The sequence below is a fragment of the Cyprinodon variegatus genome, unplaced genomic scaffold (assembly GCF_000732505.1).
Source record: "Cyprinodon variegatus isolate N-32 unplaced genomic scaffold, C_variegatus-1.0 Scaffold36, whole genome shotgun sequence".
Classification (NCBI taxonomy): Eukaryota; Metazoa; Chordata; class Actinopteri; order Cyprinodontiformes; family Cyprinodontidae; genus Cyprinodon; species Cyprinodon variegatus.
The window spans coordinates 339,520-357,210 of NW_015150489.1; the positions used below are offsets into that span (position 1 = coordinate 339,520).

The 17,691-nt window shown below is 37.3% G+C and overlaps 1 protein-coding gene across 2 annotated transcripts in view; it reads left to right on the plus strand.

Annotated features, from left to right (window-relative positions):
* The window catches only part of LOC107104784 (septin-8-A), a 51,294-nt gene extending 39,590 nt beyond the window's left edge, over positions 1-11,704 (plus strand). The window contains exons 9-10 of one of the 2 annotated variants that reach the window (XM_015404874.1): positions 1,041-1,210; positions 11,428-11,704. In XM_015404874.1, the coding sequence (XP_015260360.1) occupies positions 1,041-1,210; positions 11,428-11,599 (342 nt within the window). In that variant the 3' untranslated portion in view covers positions 11,600-11,704. Of the gene's footprint in view, positions 1-1,040; positions 1,211-3,243; positions 4,269-11,427 lie in introns of those variants that run through there. The other variant, XM_015404882.1, reaches the window with a different exon arrangement.
* The last annotated feature ends 5,987 nt before the right edge of the window (positions 11,705-17,691 follow it).

A 17,691-nucleotide genomic window follows, 5' to 3' on the forward strand; every position in this document is an offset into this window, starting at 1 on the left:
TGACCTACGATGACGGCGGAAAGAAAGGTGTGGATAAAAGTGCAACAGTGTGCGAGCATTGCGCAACACCTAACAATCAACATATACCGAACTGCACCGAACTGAAAACCGTGACCAAGAGACAGTGAACCGATGAATGACCTGCGGTAGCGCTCCTTTTTATAAACATTAAAGGAGCTGCTTGGTTCCTCTACAGTCTGGTGCAGGGGGTGGAAGATGTTGTCCATGATGGATTTAAGCTTGAACAGCATCCTCCTCTCAGCCACTTCCTCCACTGAGTCCAGAGTGCAGCCTAGCATAGAAGCGGCCTTTCTCACTAGTTGGCTCAGTTTCCTTCTGTCCTGCTCTGCGTTGCCAGGAGCCCAGCAGGCGACAGTGTAGAGGAGGGCTGATGCCACCACAGTCATAGGTTTTAAGCAGGAGCCTGCTCTCTCCAAAGGCTCTGCCTTCTTGGCGGCTCTGCCTTCTTGTATGCTAAGGGCGTATAAGAAGCATGCGCCAGAGAGGTTAAACTTATTTCTCCAATAAAAAGACGCTTCTCTTCATCCCTGTTATAGCTTAACAATTGGATACTGAAAGGCTGATTCTGGAAAAGTCAGACATCTTCTCATGAAAAATGACCACAAGTCCAGAGGTGTATGGTTAATCAGTTTGATAGTGAACTAAACTTTAATACAAATTTCTTATCTTTACTATTAAGGCATTTCTGGTCGACTTTTGAAACTCCTTAGCCGCTTCACTTCCTTCACACCCTGAGAGCGAACAGTTCCAGTTGCTGAATCTATAAAAGGAAAAGCTGCTGGTCTGAAAACCAGAACAGAAAAAAGTGTTAAGTTTTTTTTAAAGAAAGAAAAAAATTTAAAATTACCTCTTGGTCAACTTTTGGTTTTTCTTATGTTTTATATTTTATTTAAGCATAAAGAGTTGATGAAAATGTCAATATTTACCATAGACAGGGTAAATATAATATAATTTCCCAGCATGCATTTCTTTAAATTCTCCGGTTGTCCCATTTAATTCTATTTGTTTCCGTTCCTCAGCTTCATGAAAAGTTTGAGCAGCTGAAACGGATGCACCAGGATGAAAAGAGGAAGGTAGAGGAGAAGCGGAAAGAGCTTGAGGATGAGATGAACGCCTTCAACAGGAAGAAGTTGGCGGTTGAGACCCTCTCTCTAAATCAGCCCCTCAAGAAAGACAAGGACAAGAAGAAGTAAGGCAGTTTCTCCTCTTAATGACTCATTTCCTGTATTCTTCTATTATCAGGACACTTTATTTTCTAAGCATTCTAATTTCTTGAAGCTCCCTCCTTCCTCCCATTGTGTGCTCCATGGTTGAAACACTATCCATCAATAGATGCTCTAGTTTTGCTGTTTGCCATGTCCAGCAGCAAATTCTCTGATTAATGAGTCCTTTGAAAGGAGTGTGCCCAGCTGGTATGAAATTATCTCCAAATCGCAAACACTTCATCTGGATTTTAAGGACCTGGAAAGTGTGAAGGGAACTTCCACCCCCCCTTTTTTGTCCTGCCCAAGTTTAACATTTCCTGTGCTTTCACTCATTCCTTTAGTTTGGCTCTAATTATTCAGGATACTTTGGGTGGAGGCCCTCAGCTCAATCCCTCAGGCAGCAAAAAGTGATGCATCGTTCAGACAAAACCTGCTGAAATTACAGATGTACCTGTATTGTTTCCACTGCAGTTGAAGTGCAACAAACTTTAAAACATCAGTGGATTTTAGTTTGAAAACATTAGTTATAGAACACAAAAATCTTTTATAATGATTTAATAACTTCTCTTCAATCCAGAGTGAATATTTTCTTCTGTAGCAGGAAGCTGCATGCATCATTAAAATAAAACCCCTGGGAGAATTCTGTTTGTTTTGAAATTAACCAACGATAAAATGTTGTTTCTCTTGGAAGCCTAAAACCATACGTGACTTTAAGGAATCTACAGATTATTTTGTTTGTAAACAAGCATGTTTAATCAGGGGCTTATTAATTTCCTGATTGTGTTCGTCGTTTTGCACAAAATGCTGGAGTTTAAAAAACGTCCCCACTTACGCACTAGCAGGTTTTTTTGCTACTTCACACTGATCAAGACCTAGTTATAGCTTTAGTTTATTTATCAGACATGTGAAGTGAAGAACAATATATATGCTTGCTGTTTTGAATCATTTGCAACTTTTTAAACCTGATTTCCTCATTATTAAACTGTATTTTCCAGCTTTTTAACTACATTTTAAGTTGCTGGTTAATAAACTGCTACAGGATCCTCTTTGATTTAAACCTTTAAATGTATAGGCAAAATCCTCACTTATGATAAAATATTGCAAGAAACGTCAAAGTACCTTATTTGCCTTTTTAGGAGGAATTACTAATAAGACGCAGGAATCAGGAGAGACTTGGCATAATCTGTGTTTTGTGATTGATGGAGCATTAGCTTTTGGTTTGTTATTAAGTTCAAAGGAGGGATAGAGTCTACTTGCTTCATAGACAGTACTGTCTACTCAGTGGCTTAAAGTGCTCATGCAACCAAGGATTTGACTCAAAAGTAGCTAAGGCAGCATTTTCTTCACATCCGCTTTAATGAGAGAGTTTCTCAGTTTAAGTTCATCAAATAACTATAATCAGGACTAGGTTCTAAAATAATACATATTAGGAAAGAGTTCACTTAAAGGTGTTCATACACATACTCAGAAGAGTGAATTATTAAAGTTTATGAAAAGCTTTTTGTAGAATTCATTATCCATATTATAAGAAGGCAGTTATTACCTTCTTTCATTTCTGAAGTTGCCAGTTACACCAAAAGAGATAAATGTGCCAAAAGATTCTTACCTGAAAAAAGTATTTTTTGTAATTTGAAAAATGAGCAGCTTTAAACTGAAAGCAACCTGAGAGCCTGTTTCTGATTGGCCCAAACTGAGGAAGTTGAAAAGCTGACATGTGGCGCCCTCTTGTGGCTGCTCACTCACACTGTTAGTGTAAACATCACACCAAATGGTCTTCCATTTTGTGAATATGTTCAAGTACTTCCTGCTTTGGTTGACTAATAAAGTGAGTTTTATTTTCTTATATTAAATCTTGAACAAATGTAGCATTTTGCAACACGTCAATAAACAAACAGGTTTTATAGTTAGATTTTCTTTTTATTTGTCACTTAATCATTGCTGAAACTTTCATTTTCCTCTGTCTGCATGTTGTCAGTCATTGATTTACTTTATTTTTCTTTATTTCATTGTTTTTCAGTTAATTTTTGGGGCGCAGCACACCCATCCACACACGACCATGGATTTGTCCTCCATCATCCATAGCAACGACCACATCTGTCTTATGTTTTTCTTTGTTTCTTTGTCTTGTTTTGACATTCCATCTTGACATTGTGCACATGGACCAAAGACACTGAGGATAATGATGATGATGAAGCCACAGGAGAGGGTGAAAGATGGTGAGATATTCAGGAGAAATACTCACTTTCCATCAGTGGCCATCTCATGAATTCAGGATCTTTCTTTGTCATTTTTTTTTTTTTTTCGATAAATATATCTGTGTTTTATTCAAATTTCTTGTTGATTTCAATATTTGTGTATTTTTTTTTTATTTCCTCATTAGCCATCTAAAAACTTTGATTAAAACCCTGTCAGGGAATGTCATTGCTTGGTACTTCAATTGAACTAATATGGGTAAAATACGTATTTAATGAAAATATATGATGTGCCCAGTTCAAATCCAAGATAAAAAGTTATTTTCATTAAAAAATGGTGTTGTGTTTCAAATATTCAGTTGATCTATCTTATGAATTTTTTTGTAACCATAGTTTGGCATAATGAGTCCCTCATTAGATAACTAATAGATTGAAATCTCAGTGTGTTGAGCGATAACAGAGTACCTGCATTTAGAGGTACTGACGACCTAACGTTTAGTCCTATGTCTTAAAAATCTATGCAATATTCTAGTGCTGTAACTCAGTTAAAGTATGTGAATATTTTCTAAAGCTTTCCAAGCTTATATTAATATGCAAAATGTACTAGTTTTTAATTATGATCGAGTATGAGGTAGGAAGCCTGTATGAGGGTGTATATTATTTGTGAGACTGTAAACCCTGCAATGATCGTGTTGTTGTGTAACGGCAGCAGAATCGCGACTATTAAGCCAGTAAACATACAAGCCTCAGCTTACTGTAGGACCACTCAGACATGGAGAAGAGAACAGCTGTATTTACTGTCTGTTGATGCAAATAAATGCAAAAAAATCCCTCCTAAATATAAAGCCTCTCTTTGCTCTGATTTGTTTGTCTGCGTTTCCTCCTGGGAGATGAGGATGATGGTGAATCATGGAAGGTAAAAAGGCGCGCTCAGACGCGATGCAAATCTGGTCTGGAACCAAAACAGCTGTCAGTTTGAGATGCAGTGTTTTTACAAGGGCTGCATGATGTTTGCTCAGCATGTGGCTCCTTTAGCGCTCAACGCCGCGCTGCTAACCGCTGTAGTTGATTTGTTTGCTAAAGGTGGGGAGCATTATTGAAAAGAGAAGTACGCTGCTTTGCAAAACTATTTACACACATTTGATCAAGTTACAACAAATCATTCAATGTATTTTTTAAATTTCATTAGTTTTTGTTCTGATCGTTGACTTTATTTTGCAATAAGCTCTTTATTGTACCTTCTTAGACTAACTTTAAACATTCTAACACAAGGATATGAGTTAAATGAACCAGTCCAGTATAGTTGTGGCTGCATTTACTATTGGAAGGTGAACCTTTGCTCCCCTTCATCTATATTCCCATCAGCCCTAACCAGTTTCCCTGTTCTTACTGGGAGAGCGACACATTCCCCAAAGCATGATATTGGAAACCACCATTTGTTACACTGAGGTTGATGGCTTCAGGCTAATGTGCATTGGTGGTTTTCCAAATGTCTGGAGAGCAATAATGCTGCAGATTGTTTTCTTCAATGACCTGAGGATGTCTGCAGCTCCTACAGACAGTCTTAAATAAATGCTCTCCTTGGTTAGTGTTTAGCTTGTAATATCTTAGTTTCATTGTCTGTTATATCCTTTTAAAGTGGATCAGAAATTTCTTTTAGATTTTTTTTGTAGTCTTTTCTGCTTTAAACTTCTCAGCTTTATCCCTGAGCTGTCTGCTGATGATGTTTCCTTAGATTGGCTCTTGGTGAGTTCTACATGCGATTGTTTGCACTGGCTTTATTTTAGGACATTGCAGTGAAGAGCTTTAAATATAAATGCATGATTTTTCTTTAAACAAAAAAATTAAATGACATATTTTCCTTACACTTTAAAATTAGGAACTACTCTAAGTTGGTCTGTTAAATAAGCAATATTTAAATGCATTGGAAGTCATATAATAGGCTATTATTAAAAAAAATCCCAAAGTATGAACTGTTATAGTCACACTTTTAGAACGATGTAAAGTGGTTTCTTGCAAACCATTAACCATTCTAATGTAAGGAATGATGCTGTTATACACTTCTCCAAAAAATAAAGGGAACACTAAAATAACATCTGAATGAATGAAATATTATCCTTGAATACTTTGTTCTGTTACATTGAAACCCGGATTTGGAGTCAGACACAAAGTGGAAAACCCACTAAAGGCGGATCCAACTTTGATGTAATGTCCTTAACAGGTGAAAAGGAGGCTCAGTATTGTGTGTGGCTTCCATGGGCCTGTATGACCTTACAATGCCTGTGGATGTTCTGAGGGATCTCCTCCCAGACTTGGACTACAGCATCTGCAAACTCCTGGACAGTCTGTGGTGCAATGTGCCATTGGTGGATGGATCGAGACATGATGTCCCAGATGTGCTCTATCAGATTTAGGTCTGGGCAATGGGTGGGCGATTCCATAGCTTCAATGCCTTCATCTTGCAGGAACTGCTGACAAACTCTAGCCACATACAGTAGCATCTAGCATCGTCCTGCATATGGTCTCACAAGGGGGTTTGAAGATCTCCTCTTGGTACCTAATGGCGGTCATGCTACCTCCGATGATTTTCACGATTACTGATCCACTGCCGGACCCTCATATCATCCTCATGGAGTTGGTTTCTAACCGTTTGTGCAGGCACGTGCAAATTTGTGGCCTGCTTGAGATAATTTTGCAGGGGCTCTTGCAGTGCACCTCCTGTTCCTCTTTGCATAACTGTAAAGATGGCGGTCCTGCTGCTGGGTCATTGCCCTCCTACGGCCTCCTCCACATCTCTTGCACCACCAGCCTCTGGACTCTACAGTGACGGACACAGCAAACCTTCTAGCCTCAGCTAGAATCAGTCCCATGCAACCACTACTCTGAAAGCACCACCAACATTCAACAGGGACCAAAACATCGTCCAGAAACCATAGATACTGAGAAGTGGTCTGTGATCCTCCTTTATTGATTCCACGTTTTGTCTATTCCATTTGTTTACATGTTCCCTTAATTTTCTGGACCCTAAAGGAAGTGATTTGTTTAATATCCAACAAAACCTAAAATATTTTGTTTACCGTATTTGGAACAGATTTCAATTTTCAGAAATTAGTAGTAGACAGTGGCCTTTTTCCTTTTCTGTTTATTTTTTTTAAAATAAAAAAATGGAACAAGATATTTTGAAGTTGTTAGTTTTAGAGCTGAAACCATCTGATTAATCGATTATTGAAATGATTTAGAACTAATTTAGTAATTGATTAGTCATTAACTGTAGTATAAAGACTTTAAACATGCCTTTAGCTAACAGAGTAACCCACTTAGGGCAGTAATTATACCAAAATTGTAAGAGAAATATATAAATATTTTGCATTTAAGATAAATAAATAAAAAAGGTAATCTTTCAATATGCATTATCCAGAGCTTAAGTGGAAAAGTTTCAGTTTCACCTTGTTTAATTCTGTTAAAAAAAAAATAAAAATTCTTTAAGGAACAAATTAATCGATTAGCAAAATAATCATTGGCCGCAGCCCTAGTTAGTTTTGTAGATTTGTTTTATTTTTAGGAAGCTTTTTCTAGTATCTTTGATCCATTCTGTTTCTCCATCCAAAGCTTTAGTAAATCTGTAGAGGAAGTGTCACAGGACTAATGCAGATTCTCTGTTTACTGTGAAGGTCTATTATTATTCTGAGCACCACCTGCGGGCCTCACTGGATCTCCTCCAGGAGCACAATATGTTCACAGTTCTACATCGTGTCCTTTAAAGCACCAGGACACTGTGCTAACAAAGCTGAGTGATAATCAGTGACGATCTACAGCAGCTGCTCATTTCCACTACGTTATTAAAAATCTAAAAGTTAGAATGGATGAAACTGAGAGTATTTAAGCTTTTCCTTTTTCAAATTGAGACTGTGCTTAGCTTGATAAGATATTCAAAAAAAAAAACAAAAAAAAAAAAAACAGATCAAACTGTCTAAACGCAATAAAGATATTCATTGGAAATGTTTGAACGCTCTGGGAGCTGATTCGATTTTATTCTGCAGCAACCTTTAGTCGATGGAATAGACGCCTTGCTGGCTTTAGTTCCAGTACTTCCACTGAAACCACCTAAGCTATATTTATATGGCTGAAAGCACAAACTTAAACATTGCAAACACATAAACAATTGATCAGTTTTAATCTTAAGAAGTTTCCCTTTACTTTTATATCACCTTAATGAATTGCTATAGCAGCCTATTTTATTGCACTGTGGGTTTCTACCAACACTACAATAAAAGGATTTTAAACTTCATTTTCATTTGCCTTGTTTTCTTTTGAATATCTGGTTCAAAGAGTTACATAAAATGCTCATTTGACACATAAATGCAATTAAACAATTTCTTAAACATTTGAGCAAAGGATTATTTCAGCTTACTTGCATTAAAGTAGACACAAGTTGAGCATTAGAAGGATTTGAGACTGATATGTTCTGTGGTAAAAACAAAAGGGCATCATAGTAAACGGCGCCATACTGGTAGGAGCAACTGCGGGTCATGGATGCTCCTTTTTTAAATTCCTGAAGCAACTAGCTGTGCTGCACTGCTAATGCTTGTTTATATGCCAACTAAGATTTAAAATCTGCTGCATCATTGTTATCTCTGTCCTCTGAGATCAGAATAGCAGTCTATTATGAAATTAAATGTTAATTATTCCTATTATATTAATCCCAGATAATCCATAACTGCTCCAATTCTGTACTATGATATGGTTATTTTGAATAAACTAATACAATTCTTAAACATCAGTTAGAGTTAATTTTAGTTAGGGGAGTGGCTGCCTAGTGTATAGAGCATAGAGCTTGGAATCCAGAGGTTCTGAGTTCAAGTCCCAGTCCCACAGACTGCCACTGAGCAAAGACCCTTAACCCCACACTGCTCCCTGGGCGCCGCACAATGGCAGCCCACTGCTCCCCAAAGGGATGGGTCAAATGCAGAGGTGAATTTCTCCAGTGTGAGATCAATTAAGTTAAACTATTTTTTTTTTCTACAGGTTAATTTTCTAACGCTAAAAAGTTGCTTTAGGCTAATTCTATCGTTTGTGAAATAAAAAAAATATGTTTGACTCCACAAACCTTTTAAGGTTTTAGTTTATTTATGTGGTGAGAAAAATGATATGAAATAGCTGCCTTAGCACATGAAGGAAAATATGAAATAACATCTCAACCTTTAGAAAACACACAAAGTTCACATTGCAGATCTTATTGCCCAGAATATTCAGTGTCTTTGAGCTGCAGAGCTTCGGCAGTGGAGACGCTCATCAGCATCAAATGTTACATAAATGGCTGCATTTTAATCGAAACTTTAAACAAAACTCATGGCACAGGCTAATCTCTGCTAGATTAAATCAAAACATGACACCTTGATCCCAAACTTCAATCTTACGTTACTTCTGTACTTAGAATACTGAAAATAAAATGGCAAATACTTAGAAATGAATCTCTTTTTGTTCTTTTCTAGTGTTGAACTAATCTCCCAGAAGGTGCTCATATATAACAAACAATAGTTGCATAAAGAAAATGATACATGATGAAGCATATAATACTTAAAAGAAATTGCATAATTTAGTAAAACAAAGTAAAGCTTGTGTGTAAAATTTTGCTTTTCGAACTAAGTTGAGAACAAAATGAATGTTACAAGTTAAAAAAGACTAAGGCTGAAAAAAGAAAAGCTTAACTTTATCTTAAAGTGCTTTGTGGCTCTGGAAAGGAACCTGAGCACCAAGATTTCTCACAATAAAAAAAATAATTCAGGATTAATAAAAAACATAACAGTTAATATCTAACATAAAACCGTTGAGCTGATGATTTAAAGCAAACTTCACTGTAGAGAAACAGAAATGTCTCCTCACAGTTATTAAAATTGAATTCAGACATTTTCCTGTTAGCTCCCGCAATCTCACAGCAGAAGAAATTATTACTTTACTCAAAAGTCACATTCAATGTGACTAAAAAAAAAATAATGAAGTAAAAACTAGATTTTAGACGAGGAACCTCAGGGTTTAATCCGATCAGGTGTCAGCAGGGTGAAGTGGAGGACACGGCGACACTCCTTTCTGCTGACATTCAAACAAACCCTCTAGATCCTCATTATACAAACGCCTAAAACCATAGTAGTCCTCCATGTCTGCTTGGTCGCTGCCGCTACGCCCCCTGCTGGCAGTCAGGTGTTGCTGCGAGGTGCTCCAGAGCTCCTGTTGCTGCTGCTCCTGGATCTGGGAGCCGTCCAGGATGAACACGGCGTTGGCAGGCAGGGAGAACTCCATGCTGTGTAGGAACTCGTCAACAATCTCTTTACAGTGGATGAACTCGGCACTATCGACCTGAGGGGAGAAACACGAGCGATGAGTTCAACAGGATCTCAGAGTGTTTGAGGCTTAAGCTTAGAGACAAGGAGGTTGTTTTAACCAGTCGTTTTTCCTTTTTTAACAGAAAAGAAAAAAGATTTCATCTAAGGCTAAAAATCTGACAGATTTTTTCCCCACTTAAGTTTTACAATAAAAAAGATAAATAACATCTTGCTTTCAAAAACTAGCTTTGCCTTTAATGATCTCCTGTGAGAATGTTAACTTAGAAGGAGTCAAAAGGAAGCTGTACGTGTTTGTAGGAAAATCATGTTTAACATCAAAGAACAAATGTATTACAAATGAAATGGTAGATTCTGGTGATATCACACAGTGAGCTAGTTTAACAGTGATGAGTTGGTATTTAAGAACAAAAAGGGATGAACGTTTGTCTGTAATTGATAGAAAAATTAAATCACTAACAAAAAAATTCAACTAACTGATTTAAAAAAAAAATAAAAAAATAATGAATCGCTCATGCTATATTCTTACTTATCAGAATTAACGTATCTGGTTCCTTATAAAGGCAATAGAGCCTGCGTGATGTTAGAAAATCCTGCTTTGTCTTTCAAATTGGTAAATATAACAATGTCAGTCAGGTTGAATCAAAACTGGATTAAATGATTGAAATAATCAACTAATTTAATTAGGGCTGAAACAAATTTTTTTTCGTCTGTCAATATGCTCCATCTGGAAGTTTTAGATTCACCTGGTTTAATTTCATAAAACTTCTTCTTTGAGGAATCTTTGTCTAGCTGATTTATTAATCAAAAGAAATAATCAACAGATTAATCAATTATTAAAATAATCGTTAGTTGCAGCCCTAATTTTTATATTCACTTAATCACTAACTAGAGTATGGAGATCCTAAAACATGCAATTAACTGAAAGAGGAACCCACATAGATGAACCTGCCTACCTAAATAGAGTAAAAATATATTAACATTTTGCATCAAGGAAAAAACTTTTCCTGTCAAAGTTCTCTATGTAGAACTCCTATAATGGCAAAGTTTTAGTTTAATTTTGTATCGATTGATTAATAAAAAAAAAAAAAACAACAAAAAACAAAACAGTGTCCATATAATCTGTAAAACTCCCTGCACAATTATAATAAAGCCATTTATATGCTCCACTTGCGAAAGTAAAATCTTTTGGGCTCTTTTTGGCATCAAGAAAATTATTCTTACTGCCACATCGCCAGACAGGACACTGTTAGAAAAAAACAAAATCAAACTGCAAAACCAATTAACAAAATAATCATTAGTTGCAGTCCTACAGGTCGGTTATAATTTATGCTTTTACCTTTTCTTCATCTATGTTACCAACACTCTGGGCCCTTTGGCATTTTGGTTTTAGGACCTGATTTCATTAAACTCAGTCTGACTGGTTAAAAATGTGAAATGCAAGCTTACAGCTGCAGGTTTAGGGTTTGAACACATCTTTATTGGGAGTGATCAGGCACTCCACTTTAATAAAAGCTGAAGGATAAACTGAATTTCCTGCAAATAGTGCTGGGTTTTCCTCCAATTAATCCATATTTTTAAAGAAACATACCGTAATAATAAGGAATGTTTACACTTTGAATTAATTGTCCAGTAAAGTCGAAGCTGCTCTCTCACCTGCGCTTTCTTCAGTAGGTCGGTGAAGACCGAGAACCAGTCGGGAGTGAGCGCCTCCAGCTCCAAAGTGATGATGGCCAAGGCCAACGTGGAGCCCTTGAACTGCCAAAGCTGGTGGCAGGCCATACAGTGCTGCACCTGCCTGGTCCACAATGCTGCCTGGAAGCCAGAGGGGGGCGTCTTCTGATGCCTGACGGGGATTACGCCGGCACGGTCGGTGCAAGAGACCAGACCAAAGGATGGAGCGAGGTGGGGATGGCTGGAGACCAGAAGGGCGTGGAACTGGAAGCAGCAGAGAGAAATACGGCCAAAATGTTAGCATAATGGCATTTTCTGTTCATCCTTCACAAAGTCGTCATGTTTATCATTTTCAAATTCTCCTAATATGGTCAGCCTAAACTTTAATCTCTTCTGACGGTTTACAGTCCGGAATTTTACTGTCAAGTGTTTATTGAAGTTGCATCCTGAAACTTTTATCCACTATAACTCTGCGACTATGTCTCTTGGCCATCCTGTATGTTTTGTGTTGTCTGTGCAGTGCTCTTCTGTGTTCTCAATTGTGTGCAGACAGTTTAAAACCCAACCTTAGCGGGATCTAGGTGTAAAAAAGAAAAAAAACCATCTGTTTGCACAGCGACTAACGAACATCACCACTTCAGCACCACTGCTTTGAAACAAGTGGAACTGGAAACCCTTTGGTTTACAAAGGGGAAATTGTTGGATCTTCTTAGCTTCCTTGTGTTTCCTTCATTGATGCATTTATATTTTCCATTAGTTTGTCTCTAGCAGAAAGAAGCCATGTGTTTAAAAGAAATAAGAGTTGAACTGGGAGGTAAATTCAGCGCTGTGGCGCCCAATCACAATGCGACTAAAACCGACCAACATTCCTCCATATTACTAATTAAACACATTCATAGATAATCCACAAACAGTGGCCGTCCCAGTCCGCCATAGTTGAATGGACCTCTTTGTTTTTAGTTGGACACACACCAACTCTAATAGCAAACGTATGGATCTGTGTAAATATCCTACCAACATGGAGAGTCTGTGACAAATCGCTGTTTTTATGTAGAATATGGAGAATTATTCAGTGTCTAAAAGGGAATTCCTTCAGGACAGATGTTTACAGTATAGATGTGAGATATTTAAAGTAACCTATTAAATATATTTATTTAGAGTAAAACAGAGGGGGGAAAAAGTCTTTATTTTATTATAGTTTTGTTATATTATAGCTCTTTACTTTAAAAGTCCTGGATTTTGTATTATCAACAAAAACTCATATTTCAATCTGTAAAAAAACAGAGAGGGACATCAGGGGGATGATTCTGCTTTGTGTGTGAAAGTTTACATGGTTTCTTTAAATGAAATGTTTGCAGATAAATCCAGGCCTGGTACTGAGGGAATGTAGATTGTCCTTGAGGTGGAAAACAGGACTGATAAACTAACTGGGACTGAAACGCGTCTAAAAATGTGGCGACTTTTACTAAATCGGCTGCATTCATGAAACAATTAGCATTTGTCTCTATTTTCCTTTTGGTGACTTATACTGCCTTGCAAAAGTATTCATACCCCTAGAATTTTTTTTTTTTTCATTTAACCACATAATTATAATAATTTGGAAAGTGATAAAACAAGTTTTAACTGTTTTAAAATAAGAATCTCCAACTTTTCTTATGCCTCTGAAGCAACAAGTAAAGTATTTTATGTCCCAACCTGCTTTTCATACCTGCAACTTCTGCCCATTTTCTCTTTAAAAACCAGAGACCAGTAAGTTTTCAGTGCAACTGCAGGTTCTCTATTAGATTTAGGTCTAGACTTTACCTAGGCTGTTCTACCACACAAATATACTTTATTTTAAATCAAACAGTTTTAATTCTGGCTTTTTTTTGGTATCATTCTTCTAAAGGATGAACCTTCCGACTGTTACAGAAATACTGAAATGTCCACCATTTACTGTTTCTCTGCAGCATGATATTAATATTTTAATATTTTCACCAACTAAACATAGGCTTTCAAAGAATTACTGGACTGAAGAGAAGATTTAATTAAATCCAGATCGACTTCATTTGGTAACATTTCAAGACAATCTGTTGCACTGGATATTTGAGCTACTTTGCATCGAGCAACATCAACTAATAAAGTTTTTGAATTGTCCATGACAAAATACATTTCCAACAGTTAGAAAGCTTTTGCAAGGCTTCGCTTTTAGCTTAAGCACATAACAACAAGCTGTGCTCAATGTTGTTTTCTAAGAAATGATTCAGTTTAACCCAACAGCCATATGGGTAGAGCTGCAGGGCCTTCGAGTGTTTGACTTTCTGCAATTCAATAAATTGGTACTGCTTTGAGAAATTATTTTTACATACAGCTTAAAACGTAGGCATGCTAAAACCATCAAAGACAAGAAAAGCAGACTACATTTTAAACAGCATGATTTAGGCTGATTGAGGTGTGAAAACTGAAGCTTTTTTATTTTCCATCTGGAGGTGACAGGGTTTGTTTTTTCCACAAAAAGGGTGCAGATAAGAAGTGCCTTGGCCTAATGTGCAGCACGCATGTTTGCTGGTCTTAAAATTTGGAACAAATTACTCTGACGTCTCTTTTTACTATTGAAAGAAAGAGGATTTCAGTTGTTAAAGATTTAAGGTTTCAAAAGCATTCAAATATATTCATTTTTTTTTTAAATAGAAATGTTTTTATTTAGAGGCACTGAGATCCAAAGCTACAGATCTTTGCTTGAAGTTCTAATTCATCAGAAGGTGGACAATCTAAAGCCATAAGAGACTTTCTGATGGGAGACGTTAAACTTAAGTGGACTAAAAAAAGTTCGTAATTCCAATCACTGGCATGGAAAGTCTATTGAAATAAATGCACAAATTAAGGACCAATCCATTAATGTGGGGCAGACACAGAGCCTTGAAGCATGATGGTTTGCAACGTCTGCTTTTTTTTGGTACTACTTTTGTTTCCGCTGAGTTCTAGGAAGAAAAGAATAATGAAAAAGAATTGTCTGTTTATTTTCCGATCTTTAAACTTACGATGTGAATAAAGTCGACCGATGTCGCCGTGTACAAGTCCCAGTGCAGCTTGTCCAGAATGATCCGCTCCATGCGAAGAATCTCTGCTGTTGAAAAGTTGCATCCACTCCGCGCCACCAGGTCCTTAACAGAACCAAGAACCTGTTGCAAACAGAAGCCAAATAAACCTTTTGTTTTGAAAATGGGTAGTGTTTTTTTTTTTCAATATAACTCTATAAAAGGTTTTACCTCATCTTCTTCATTGATTTTGGCAGCCAGTACTAGGGAGGTGAAAGCGATGCATTTGAGATATTTTCTCTGAGCCTTTAGAAAAAAAAAAAAAATCAATTCAATCATCTCTCAACAGACAAGATAAAGAAGCCAAAAATCTGTGCAAAGCACATTTTAGTTTTAGCTCATAACAACATATAGACCATTGCTTATGAAGTTACAACCATCTACCTTGACCGTGGACAGCAGCCGGTTAAGGACACACACTCCCAAGGCAAAGGTTTCGGGGCAGAACTGAAACAGCCGGCTCATTTCTCCGATCCAAACAATCATTTGCTGGTGTTGGGACAAGGAGATATCAGCACCCTGCAGGATAAAGCGAGACGAGCGTTGATCATTAACCGACATGCTGCAGAAGAGGTGTTCTTGAAAAATGTTGCTTTCACATGCAATACAAAAAATGATAATAGACTGAAAGCAGGGGCTGCACATACAAAAAAAAACAAGAGAGCTCTAGATAAACAGACTTTGAGAGGAAAGGTCACAATACCTAAACATTTTTTTTTAAATAGATATTTTCTAAGTTGTAATTTATTGTTTTATTATGTTTTTTTCCCCTCATGCAATTAAAAAGTCAACACTGCCTTTTGATTTGCTAGAAAAGAAAAAAGGAAGGAAAACTCAATTTCAGGAAAACAATTTCAAAGTCTCTTAGACCCCATTTACACTACCCTTATAAAATCGATCAATGCCGAGACTGGTCCGAGCTCGGATCAGTTAACCACGCCAAGCTCGGTTCTGACGACCATTACCGCCAACTACTGGAATGGAGTGTGAATGGGATGTGCAGCCAGACGGAGATGATGCGTTCTGCTCATGCACTCTTGTTATCAGAGAACCGAGCCAGGGAAAAACCGAGCCAAGCCAACCTCTGGAACTGGTCTGCAGTTAGCTCGGTTCGGTTGAGTCTAGCTCGATTCAGTTCAGTTTGCTTTTCATTTACACACGATAAGTTATCTCAGTTACTGAGCTCGGACTGGTCTCGGCATGGTTTTTCAAGGGTAGTGTACATGGGGTATTAGACACGTTTATGATTTACATCACACTAGCTCATGTTAGGATAACTATCATTGAAGATGTGTGAGTTTATCACACCCTGGTATGGGCTGCCTGGTGTGCGTCAGAACTGACATTTTAATCTAATTAGGACAGTTCCTTTGTCTGGATATACAGTTATAATCTTCATTTTGCAAAGATTTGGAAATGGAATGAGAGCGTTGTCCTATTTTGATAAGGCTGGAACCATGGATGTCTTAAATAAACTGTATGTAAAATATGATGATGTGGCAGACTGGAGATGAATAAAATGCCCTTTTAACTATTAATCAGGGCCACTTCCTGAGAGGTGAGCCCAGAGGTCAGCAGCTGCCATTCTGTAACCCTAAGCAATTTCTCTAATCTGAGTATTTCTATCAAAATCTGTTATCATGTCTCCTGGTTATTTAATACATACAAGTTATGAAGTGTTATTTAAAGAGTTTGTCCCGAGTGAGCTCTTTTCAGGGAAAAGAACTGGAAAGATAGAGCATCAGGGTGCATACACAGAGCCTATATTTAACACTCACCTGAATGCAGCCATTTTTGAAGATCGGCACCTTCCAAAGACGAGCCTCTCTGAGCAGAGCAGCCTCCAGCAGGCCAAGCAGCCTGCGGCTCTCTGCAGCTCCTGGGTTCTTCATCCCCTCCAAAGCAGAGGCCAGCCTGCACCCAGGGCTCACACACCTGATGGAAGACATCCCAGTAAAATAAGATCCATTTGCACCAAATGCAATCATTAGAACTCTATTCACAGGCAAATCCATATTATCTTCCCTTTTTGTACATTATAAAAGTCTCTCAGTGTTGATTAAATAAAAATATATTCATTAAATGTATAAATAATAACTTAAAATTACTCTTCCAATGCCTGTTTATTTCACCAGGCACTATAAGGCTAAGAAAAAAAAAGGTAAATACTGTTATAATGATAAATGTCTTACTTTTATTTAAATAAAAATAACATGCAATCTCACAATGCATGTTATTTTTTTCCCCATAAACCTATAAATAACTTTTAAAAGCTACGTTACATGCATTTAATTAATTTATGCATAACTGTATTATTGCATCAAATTATCTATTAATCAAACTGAGGCACTTATTACCTTCAACACACCACAACTTAGCACAAACATTCACAGATGCATACTTTGAACTGAACAGAATGCCCTTTTATTCCACCCCACCTAATTGCATTTTGCAAATGTGAGGGTTTGCTCGTTGGAAGGAACAATTTAGTTCAAAATCTCCGTTTACACTGATCATATTTTTGCAGCAAAGCTGTTATCCCTGCAAAAACAAACAAATAAACAAAAAGAATCGAGTCTGCAGCAGGAAACAGGCTGCGCGCTTATTTGGACAAAAGGCTGCAGGCAAAAGGTTGTGAAACTAGAACATTAAAACAAACATTTAAGGAACAATAAAGGCTTAAATCTGCAGAAGGTTTCGCAAAACCCGAATTCTGGCGCAATAATAAACAGCAGCTGCTGCAGATTTCTGCACAGTTGCAAACAAAAGCTTCTGGCTTCCTGTTTTTTTTTTTTTTTAATACTCAGACAATCTTACCTCTGAATTTAAAACCAGGCAGTGTCTTGGACGGCGGTTGCATTTATAGTCTTACGTTTTTTCTTCTTTTTTATTCAATCCATGTTCACCGAATGCAACAAACCAACAAACAACAACAGAGGGATTGTGCTGTTTGGGAAAACAATCTCGGAACAAAATGTATTTCTTTGGAAATACAAGGAGAGCAGCCGCATTATAACTTTATTAAGAAAATAAAAAGTTAAAAAAACAAAAACACAAAAAATGTTTTGCAAAGCAGGCGCTAAAAAATTAAAAAAAGAGCGCAAAAGACACAGGAAGCAGAGATCAGGAAGGATTGAGGACAGGCTGTGTTTTGAAGGCTGCTGACTCCGCCTCCTTATGACGT